This window comes from Coturnix japonica, chromosome 1 (genome assembly GCF_001577835.2).
Source record: "Coturnix japonica isolate 7356 chromosome 1, Coturnix japonica 2.1, whole genome shotgun sequence".
NCBI classification, from domain to species: Eukaryota; Metazoa; Chordata; class Aves; order Galliformes; family Phasianidae; genus Coturnix; species Coturnix japonica.
The window spans coordinates 43,733,245-43,743,828 of record NC_029516.1 but is presented as its reverse complement, the minus strand read 5'-3'; the positions used below and the strand labels follow the sequence as shown (position 1 = coordinate 43,743,828).

The 10,584-nt window shown below is 41.6% G+C and overlaps 3 protein-coding genes across 5 annotated transcripts; 1 reads left to right on the top strand and 2 right to left on the bottom strand.

Moving 5' to 3' along the window:
- The first annotated feature begins 327 nt into the window (after positions 1-327).
- On the top strand, positions 328-6,803 carry LOC107312338. Its single transcript, XM_015859653.2, has 3 exons — positions 328-514; positions 5,516-5,606; positions 5,791-6,803. Exon 3 carries the CDS (start codon positions 5,812-5,814, stop codon positions 6,607-6,609), a length of 798 nt encoding a protein of 265 aa, XP_015715139.1. The 5' UTR covers positions 328-514; positions 5,516-5,606; positions 5,791-5,811; the 3' UTR covers positions 6,610-6,803.
- On the bottom strand, positions 1,477-5,471 carry SMCO3 (single-pass membrane protein with coiled-coil domains 3). Of its 2 annotated transcripts, none has more exons than XM_015859664.2 (2): positions 4,932-5,471; positions 1,477-2,990 (listed from the first exon to the last, which is right to left on the bottom strand). In XM_015859664.2, the coding sequence occupies exon 2, from the start codon at positions 2,971-2,973 to the stop codon at positions 2,296-2,298; it is 678 nt and encodes a 225-aa protein (XP_015715150.1). In that variant the 5' UTR covers positions 2,974-2,990; positions 4,932-5,471; the 3' UTR covers positions 1,477-2,295. The 2 variants fall into 2 exon arrangements, with proteins under 2 accessions (XP_015715150.1, XP_015715158.1); XM_015859672.2 differs by having other exon boundaries at positions 1,477-2,987.
- On the bottom strand, positions 6,103-10,458 carry ART4 (ADP-ribosyltransferase 4 (Dombrock blood group)). 2 transcript variants are annotated; one of them, XM_015859642.2, is made up of 3 exons: positions 9,541-10,452; positions 7,848-8,574; positions 6,103-7,365 (listed from the first exon to the last, which is right to left on the bottom strand). In XM_015859642.2, exons 1-3 carry the CDS (start codon positions 9,613-9,615, stop codon positions 7,274-7,276), a joined length of 894 nt encoding a protein of 297 aa, XP_015715128.1. In that variant the 5' UTR covers positions 9,616-10,452; the 3' UTR covers positions 6,103-7,273. The 2 variants fall into 2 exon arrangements, with proteins under 2 accessions (XP_015715128.1, XP_015715114.1); XM_015859628.2 differs by having other exon boundaries at positions 7,271-8,574; positions 9,541-10,458.
- Positions 10,459-10,584: the final 126 nt, after the last annotated feature.

Genomic DNA, 10,584 nt, shown 5'->3' with positions numbered 1-10,584 from the left:
AGAGCTAGGAGATATGGTTTCATGGTTTTCTGTAGGTATGGTAAAGGGAGGACGGTTGGACTAGATGATCTTATAGGTCCTTTCCAACCTTGTGATTCTATGAATACTGGGCTCAGGGCAATGCGTTACCATGGTGGCCACAACTGCTTTCTCTCATGAACATCTACTGACTATTAGAAAAGTCTAATAACAACTGTCAGTGAAATCAGCAAGTCCCACGGATATTTTTTCTTCATGGAGTTGTGGAAAGGAAGGCGTTGGGTTATTTTAACCTCAGAACTGCCTCGTGGGGCTGGGAGGTGCTATGCACCACTATGAGGTCAGCTCCCTGGGGTTCTGACCAGGCTTCTGTGGGCTCACAGCCTTCTCTGCCCCTTAAGCTGTAGGAAAGGCTCCGGCCTGCTGGGCTCCAGCAACTTCAGCATCTTATGGACATGAGGACATCTCAGGCACCTGGTTTTGCATGGAAGACATCCTTCCACTAGGCCCAGCAGGACCAAGAATCAATCAAAAGGTGAATAGAAACTGTATTTTTAGGTTATTCATTTTGTGCCCTGCTTCCAATGGCACTGCTTAGAATTTGCTTTCAAGAAAATGTGGGTAAGCTCCCTGAAAAGTAAATAGATTTGCTTCTGTTTAACTCTGCTTTTCTCCTACAGCAGTGACTGACAATCTCATAAAGGTACATGGCAAGCTTTTTCTCCCTAACTTATAACGTAAATTGGTGCACAGAAAGCAGAAGGAATGCAAAACTCAAAATGGCACTGCTTCTGCAACTGCAGTTTGTACAGCCTCTTGCCTCTAAACAGCCGCCCTTAAACTCACTGCTGTACAGGACAGGAGTGAGACTATGTTACACATTAAACAAGATGCTTTAGGTCATCATGACAACACAAAAGCTTATGTCTAGGTAAGGCAATGTTTTTTGTTTCCTCTGAATTGCCTCTCCTGGCTCACATTGACCAGCCTGTGGCTTGTGCTGGTCCCAGTTAATCAAGTCAGCAATGGCCTCTCTGGCATCTGAACTTTGTCACTGATGGCTCAGAGATGCTTGAGGACCAGCAGCTGCACTGCCATCTAGTGGCTCCCACGTTGGTGAAAACAAAAGAGAGAAGAAAAAAAAAAAAACAAAAAAAAAAAAAAAAAAAAAAAAAAACAAAAAAAAAACACAATAAAGTGGGAATAGTAGGAAAGGGGGAAAAAAATTGTGTGTATATACACACACATATACACAGCACCAAAACAGAATGGAAGACAGCAGTGGACAGCTTCCTTGATGTAATCTCACCCATCTCTTCATTTTTCCAGGCATTATCTAACCAACATTTGATGCTGGATTTTCACAAGCACGTACAAAGAATTTATAAGCTGCATCCATAATGTAGGATTTTAATATTATTTTTTCTTGATTTGGTTTGATATTGATTTCTCATGACAATTAAAACAAATAGACCAAGTGCAGGAAAGAGCTCTGAGAATATTTAGATACATTTTTATTAATTCCTAAATTCTATGTGGCTGAGAGAAAAAAAGCAAACCACAGCAAATCAGAGCTTGACAGTAGATCATGCCCTTGCTTCTAGCTTTGTGCTGAAAGTCTGCACAATAAGGCCATTTGGTGGCAAGTTGTGAAATATAGAATCAGAGTATTTTTAGCAGTCCCACACTGGTGACTCGTAAAGTACTTGTAAGTAAATTTAGCTCATTAATAGGGCTGTAATCTTACAAATCCTTGTGTAAGCATGTAATGCCATTTGATCAATAAAGCAGCAAGTGTGCACAGGAATATCTACCTGTGAGTGGACAGGAGCAGGACAATACTGATAACAAGATGTTGCTCACAGCTAGATACTCTAGGAGCACTACAGATGTTGTGTCCATAAGCCCATGATTTTCCTATCTGTTAATCTGCTAATATTAGAATGTGTATAAAGATCTGGCTGGCTCCTCAGGCAGGAATGGCACAGGAAATAGGAGTTACGTGTCCTTCAGCTAGTCCTTGTAAGCGCTTCTATGAATGGGGAAATCAGCCAGTCAGATTTAGCACAAATCCACACTAAGAGTTACGACGACAGCTGCCCAGATGATTATATGGGTTATTTTGCTGAAATCATTTTTTCCCATTATAATGTAACTTTGGTGGAGAAAATCTAGGAGAGAAAAATTGTACCTTCTCACCACTTCTGCTCCAGCAGTGCATATCATTGTTACCAGTGCTAATTGTATTTAATCTACAATGCATTCTGGAAAACACCTGAAGAAAACATGCCATGTATTTAAAGGGTTGCTTTCCATTCACTGAACTTGATGTCTGACCAAAGAAGTCACTTCACGTATGGCACACTGGTATTTTTCTGAGGCTTCTTTAAATTCAGCCAGGTGCTCCTCATAGCTCCTCACAGCTGCCAGCAGCTGATTCCTCTCCACAGCTCCCAGAATGGCATGGAGAATCATTTCCATGCCGAGCCCAAGGACAGTAATGCTGATCCCCCCAAGAACAGATGCCCCAATCTGCGCGAGGAGGCTAACAAGTTTGCAGACAGTGATAGTGATAAGGTTGGAGCTAAGTAGTTTGACAGCTACCATCCCAGCAGCTGAAGTCGCTTCTCCAAGAAGAATGGAAAAAACTTTATGGGCTATTGCAATTTTCTCCAGCTCAGGCTCTTTGATGTCGTACAGTTTCTGGTACAGCACAGGCTCCAGCTTCTCCTTCATGTCCCCATCAATCTTCTGTACTTGACACTGAATCTCACGCATCGCTCGAATGATAATATCACAGTTCTCTTTGACAGTGCTGCTCTCTCTCATCTTGATGTGGGTGATAGTACACCCCAGGTGTGCATTCAGAACTTCAGCCAGCTCATTTGTTGCATGGAAATTCATGGACATGCAGCCAAACAATTCCTGGTGCAGATGGATCAGTTCTTGCCGTCTCCTGGGGTTTTCTGGGTAAATGAGGTCACTCAGTGCCATTCTTCAGGAATAAACTACTTCAAGAGAGAAAAGAAGATTCTCACTCTGTTTAACACCCATAATCCCAGGACTTAATAAGCAATGAAATGTAGACTGTTTTGTCTCTGCCTCATTAGTTCTTTTTATACTTGGCAAATCAAATCCAAAGACATAGCTTGTATATCCATAAATCTTAAATGCTGTTATGTATCCCTAGCCAAATTATTCAAAAAGAAGCTTATGAGACATTGGACATGCTCAGAGCATCAGAACCAGCTAACAAATATGCAATTAGATCGGTAAAATGAACGTGAGTCTTCCCTCACTTAGCAAACTGCAGATGGTAGAAGCTGAACTAGTTCACCAAAGAACAGGAAAGGCTCATCTAGTCAGCGAAATCTAAAATAAGGTGTGGAAATGAAAGGCCTTTACTAGACATACTTTTCTGTCAGCCTACTTCTTTTTCTATTAGTGGCATCCGATTTTTCGATGACTATAATGACTGTGCAGTCTGTATCAGCATGAGGGTGTTTTAAGCCACTGTAGTTTATTTCTTATCCCATTCAAGAGAAATATAGGAAATTTGTATGCATACTAAATCACATTTGGGAATTCATAGAGAGTAGCAAAATTATCTATAACAAACTCATCTATACCTGTATCACTTACACACAACTTCTAAGGTGATTTCTTTCCTGATATGTAGCCCCTCTTCCTTCACTGGTTCTTTCTTCAGTGTTCCTAATCACATTCCCTCCTAACGCCATGAAGTCTCTGTTGATTTTTTCACTGCTGAATGCCAAGCAGCTACAGGCAGCCCTCTGACATTCAGTGTGCCATGTCAACTCCTTCAGGATGCCTGCGATGTCAGACTGCCTTGGTGCAGCAGGCAGCAACCTGTCTGGTCTGCCCCGCTTATGCAGCCACACTCCCTCTCTGTACCACTTTCTTTTAACCCATCACTGGATGCAAAGTAAAAATGATTTTGACTTCAGCACCCTCATCTTACATTGCAATGGAGCCAAACAATGAATGAGTAGGATAACTGGTCTCTTTTGTGATGCTTTCTCAACCCTTTTATTGCAAATCTGAGCCACTGCTAAGCATTTCCAAGATAAATCTTCATTCTCTCAGTGATCTATATACTACAGTTACAGCTACAACTAATCAGGTGTAGGAGACTAGCTAGACTTTTCTCATTGAAAGATACATTTGTGCCATTTTTGTCCTTTGTAGTTCCTGCATTATCAGCTAACTGTGAATCCTGCTGTATTTCACTAAATACATATTGCCCAACAAGATCACTATGGAAAAGCAGAACAATCTCAACACTCCTCTACCCAACTTTCAGTGTTACTGTTGAACCTCAAGGCAGTTCTCTCATGATTTTTTTCCACACTATTTTGCACAGTACATTGTTGTTTCAGACACTTACCTTGTAGTTCTGTCAAGGGAATAAACTCTTTAACTTATCTTTCTTAAGGCTAGAGGAAGCACAGGTTACATACAGTGAAAGGTTTTGACTTTCAGGAAACAAAAAGTTCTGCCAGCTCAAGGTATGATTCCTTATGCTTCTGGGATGTTTTTGGCTTGTACTCTGACTCAGTATGATATTAATCCTTTCCACTTCACCGATGCTAAGTTGAAAGGTCATTTGTTAACCCCCATTTATACAAACTGAGAAGACACAATGTTCTAAGAGAAAGAGCATTTCAATGAACATTTTATCTACTAGAAAGCTACGGAGAATACTAATAGCATCTGTTCTTTATGCACGATTCTTTCAGCTTCCAGTAGTTTCTTTTGATGTTATGTCCCTTAAACATATATTATCTCTTATTCTTCACATTGACACTTCACTAACATTCACTTTTTAGAGTTAAGCAGGCTGCATACGTTTCCATATTTTTGTCTATTTCTCCACCTCCAGGAATGTTTTTGCCCAGAGGTTTTTCTAGTTAAACATTCAGACTGCTTACCTGATTGTGCCCAAGTGCTCTTTCAAACAGCTGAATGTGTACAGGACAGTGATCTCATCCTGTTTCCACTGTGTTCCTCTGGTGTTTTCCAGCAGCATGTGATGAGTCAGGAATCCAGAGCCTGGGCTTCAGCTGGGTCCTGCTGCCTGCCTGCTTTCCATTAATTTTATTGTGTGATGTTTACCTGAGTTCTCTTCATTTTCTTCCTCATTTTCCCTTCCTTTTAATTTTAACACACTGCAATTTATTTCACGCTAGTTTACAATTGTTAGGTCCTCCAAAGGCCTTTTGTTCCTGAAGAGAATAGGGACAGCATGAATCCATCTGCCTATGTCAGAAGTATCCATAGCCACTGCTGAAAGGGGATGGTACAACTTACTGTTCTCAGAACAATAAAAAAAGCCCAACATGTGAAGACTCCTGTAATATGTTTACTTTTGTGCATACCCACTACTATATACAAACTGAAGGACTATAGTTCTAAGGATGATGTAATGTAGATTGCCTGAGAGGACTTAGACAACTTTACCAATAAATATAAACTGTGAGAATACTTCATCTGCACCTCTGCTATTGCTTTTCAGATGACATGCTGAAGGTCAGATTCATAACTCCTGCATCCATAAGAATAACCGTACCTACAGCTTCTGACACCATATTTTGCAGGCCAGTTTGGTAAGATCACTGCAAAGGCTGATTAAGAGCTTTTTCTGTGGGTTTTTTTCTAACACTGAGGTCTTGTGGGGAGAGTAAAGTGGTTTGATAATCTCTAATATTCGTTTCAGAAATGTGACATTCTAGCTGAAAATATTTGTATTTTCCCTCTGTGTTAGCTAAATTTCCTCTGTTTGCTTTCCAGAGCCAGACACCTCCTTCAGAAATGTTAGCCCGCCTCGGTTTTAGCAACGATAAAGATAGGCTGGTGAAGGCCTGCCAGAATCTGTATGAATTAGTGTATATTTATGTCTCTGCAACCAATACAATATTCAAGATCCTCAATCAGCATCTTGGCACCAACTTCCCCATTTTGGCAGTAAAAGAAAATTTCAGCATTAAAGAGAACCTGCAGCTCCTCATCAGTGCTTTAAAAGACATGCAAGCCACGATGGAAACAAAAGACAAAGATGTACAGGAAAGCATGAAGCTAAGGTTGTATGCTAGAATTTCTGGTCCCATCCTCTCTCTACAGGAAAAAATGGCTGCAGTAAAAGAAATCTATGAAAATTATAAAGGGATCATAGGAGGCATCTTGGGCGCACTGGTTGCAGTGTTGTTAAAACTTGATAATTTCCCTGGCTCATTCGAGTCTGCTATGGAGCAATTACTGAGTTCACCTGCTTTATCCCTCCACGTGTCAGAACTTCTCATGGACTATGCTGATATCATTAAGATGCTGCAACAGAATGGGACACCAACCACCACAAGAGGCAGATCCTCCGCAGGTGAAACATCACAACAGCTCAGGCTTCGTTCTGTATCCTCCGACTCTTCACTTTTTGCTTTCATACAGACCCTCCTCCAAGGACATAGATCCATAAAGAAAAGCCTGAAAGTAGCAGCTGACTGCTTAGAGGAGGCTTTCAGGGTGCTGAGGCCGCCATGTGAAGCGTTCCAAATCTTTGTTAAAATGATTGAAGGCTGCATCCCAGCAATAGCAGAAAAGTTGCAAGAGACATAAATGTGCCAACGTGTCACAAGTCCACCTTGATTCCTTTAATTCTCACATAGGAAGAAGATCAAGCAAGCCTGAACGCATACATTCAAGATGTACCTGTGACAGCTGTTTCTCATCTTCCCAGCCCTTTCTGAAATCTGTACTTAGTGCCTCTGAGCATTTAGGAATAATAATAATAAAGATCTGTTGATCAATTATTTGAAATGAATGGTAAAGCAAACAAAACAAAACTGTGGTGTGAGATATACATACAGAACAAGATGATCGCAAAATAGTTCAGCATTAAATCTGTTTAAACTGTGCAGGTAAACACGTTTCAGGATTTCTTTCGCAGCAGCTGTTCAGCTTGCTAGAACATGCCACTACATTTAAATAATTACATGATGGTCTCTGCCATTGCATGTGTCTATATCTGATGTGAAATGCTGAGTGTCAGGCAACTCATTTCAGTCTTCACTAAAAGCAAAGACACATTTCCTAAGTGCCCTCATTTCTAATGCTAGTATTTCTCAGGTGCCTAAAGTTCTGCATTTCTTGACATTGGATTTCCAATGGAATGGCAGCACCAAGCTTTCATGGATCTGCTCAGAAAGTCAAGCAGTTCACACAGCTGTTTTTTCTTGTCTGTTATTCCAGTGTATATATCTGGATGTAGCCAGAGAATCAGTCATTGCCTGGCCAAGCACAAGAAAATGCCAATTACACTAGGAAGAATGACGGAGGCAGAGGCAGTAGAACCACTGTTCTTGATTCTTGAAGCTGAAAGAAAGTTGAGAGATCAGTCATTTAAATCTACTTTGACTGCCTAGGACTTCCTGCCCTTTCTAATGCACCTTTGCCCCAAAGAGACATTTCCTCAAGTCTACCTATTATTCTGGGCAAAAAATCTCATTCCAAAGGGACAAAAGCAAGATCTCATATTAGTGGTGCACTCTTAGGACAGGGCTGTGGAACAAACCCATTGAGGTCTTCCAACAGAAGAGTTACCTCATTAGCTGACACCGTGTGTTTTGCCAATCAATACCTTGTCTTCTGCCACAGGAAGAAGGTGTGAAGCAGGGTAGTTTCGTTTACATTTATTTGAGCCCCCTTGCAATAGCAGACAAGCGGAGGCTGCAAAGAACCTTGAGACCTGCTGTGCAGCACATGGCCCTCTACAGGTACATCTGGTGTGGGCTGGTGGAGATGCTGGTGGCCAGGCTGGCCCACATCCCACCTGCTAAAAGGTGTACATACAATACCTTCCAAGAGCTGGCAGCGGTACTTGCTGTAGTTCCCCACAGAATGCAGGTGGAGCCGGTTACCATGCTGTGTCCGAAAGAAGTTTTTGACAAGGAATATTTCATAAGGGGGAATGAGGACTTCCTTCTCAGATGTGTAGTAAGAAAAGCCTTGCATAGCTGCTCCCAGGCAGGTTGTCACCGTAAACAAAGTTTCATTCCCAAATTTCTGGGCTTCATTCCAGAGGCGAGAAGTGGAGGTGAAACGGCCAAATCTCACCATGCTACCAACTGTGGCCTCAATATGTAAGTCCTTTACACCCCTGTGCACCCGGTAGCAGTGACGCTTCCCCACGTTGTCCCTGCTGCTCTGCCATTGCTTCATTATCTGGATAGCCGTCGTTAGGTAAAAATGAAAATATTTGAAGCTGAAGTTGTGTCTGTAATGCTCTGGAGACTTTCCTGCTGTGGATGTGGCCCAGTTCAGCTGAGAGTGCAGGGAAGAATTCATGGTGTAAGCCATGAGAGCGGTGGCATGACTGTCATGCATTTCCCTCAGGAGACCTACAGGGCTCTTCAACAAAGCTTCCTGAGCCTTCTTCCAGAGGCTTGAATAGTTCTTACTAGCAGCTATTTCCTTCTGGAAGTAGTCTCCCCGCTCCAGTTCTTCCATCATCTGCTCTCTGCAACCCAGGTACTGGTCATCAAAGGAATGTAGAGCCATATCCATCATAAGGTGGGACATCACCTGCAATGCAAAAGCAAATTATGGTTAACATCAGAGGCATGATTTTTCGGTGTGTGTGTATCTCTGTAAATACAAGCCAGGTTTTCCCCACCATTTTCCCTTCAGTTTTTCATTATTGGCAGAAAAGGCACAGAAAGCAGGTATCTTTGACTAGCCCTTCCTGAGCAACCTTGGGTCCAAGCTCCATCAGTAAATAACAATGAGTGCCAGAGTTCTTATTTTATGGAGATCAATGGCACTGAAGACTTATGGATATTTTTCACTTCAAAGGGCAAGGGAATAGCGCTCATAGGACAGAACTATAGTGCATTAAGTTCAATATCCTGCTCATGATTTGTAAGTGATTTTGAAGAAAAAAAGAATAAATATTATGTTAGGGGCAGTGCAACCTGAACACATCTCACAGGTGAATCTTCTTTCTGTCTTATCATACCCCATAGACATATTCTGACTCTAGAGCAGGATGTTCAGTAAGGAGAACACAGCAGCACTGTAACAAAACTCTTATTTATCCACTTTTTCTGTGAGGCCAGGTGGACTTGTCATGTAAATAAACATTAAAAACATGAGTAAGTTTTTACATAGCCCAGTGCTGCAAGAAAAAAACACTCTCTAATATATTTTGTTTGTGAAAGTACACACTAATTATCCAGCACCCTTCTTACCCTCTGATGTTAGTCCATATCAGAATTCCAATTATTTCTCAATGACACTTTAATTTCTTTGAGGGGAAGCTAAAAATCACAAGGAGTAAGTAGAGCAATAAGGTCATTGCCCCATCCAACTGCACACTCAACCAAGACAGGCTAGAAAAGGAGAGGAACAATTCCATGAGAATTAATCCAAAGCTCCTAAGAGATTATATTTTAAATTTATTTAAAAAAATAATAATAATAGAAAGATTTATTTCAGTAGGATAAATGATTTCACTATTTCAAATAAAACAACGGTGTTTACCCCTCTTACCAGTCTTTGCAAGATCTGCAACAGAACGCTGGCCAGCAGAAGTGCTGACATCCTAGAGTCCTCCCAAGACATCATAAAAAACACTGAGCTCAAGCAGAGACCCGTTGCATTTGTTTTGTTGTCTTCTTTTCTTGAGTTCTGAAGCTTGTATTTTACTCTCCAATTTTGGTGACTGTTCTTCAACCAAGGATCACCCAGTGGATTCTTAAAGCAATTAGGATATCGCCGAACAAGACCAACAGTCAGCTTAATGGTAGAAGTGGGCCCATAATCCACACACAAGAGTTTAGATGCACGGAGACTTTATGAGTTGTTTCTTCACACCAACTTCAGCCAGTGCAGCTGTCCTTTGCCTTGTTAATTCTCCTAATCCCAAGGTGTCTTGCACGCTTGCTCTTGCAAAGTTAAGGGAAACTGACTTGGATTGGTCTAAGACAGTTCTCTCCTACAGAGCATATGTGAAGCTGGGGTGGAGAGAACTCCCTAGCTAAGAGTTTAAAAAGTCATTTTTATGATGTGCAGAGCTCTGATAAAGCCAGCCCAGAAATGCACGGTAGGTCGGGATCCCATCTGGAGGCAGTGATAACATAAACATCTCTCTCCTCTTTAGCTTGTCCCAGGTCCTAATAGCGTGCTGCCAGTTCTCCACCTAAACTACTGCAGAATGGCGCCTTGTTGACCTGATTACATGGTTACACTCAGAATGAGTGCGTAAATGCAGATTCTACATCGAGAAAATTCTCTCCCTGGTTGCCACTTTGCAGTCACCCTTCCAATTAAAGGGCAATGAGTTACTCACGTGCTAAGACCCCATGGCCTCTGGTAAGACTTCTGTACAAGAGTTTCGTTTGGACTGTGACACAGATAATCGAAGCCCACTTCTCATTGCTTGTAAATAGTAAATTGGTAGGAGTTTTGAGGTCGGCACGCACAGCCATGGCGATAAATGCAATGGCCATACGGTGGCAGCAGAGGATGAGTAATGGTATTGAAGTGTCCCTTGAACAGATGAAAATCGATCTGCTCAAATTCAGCATTGTATTT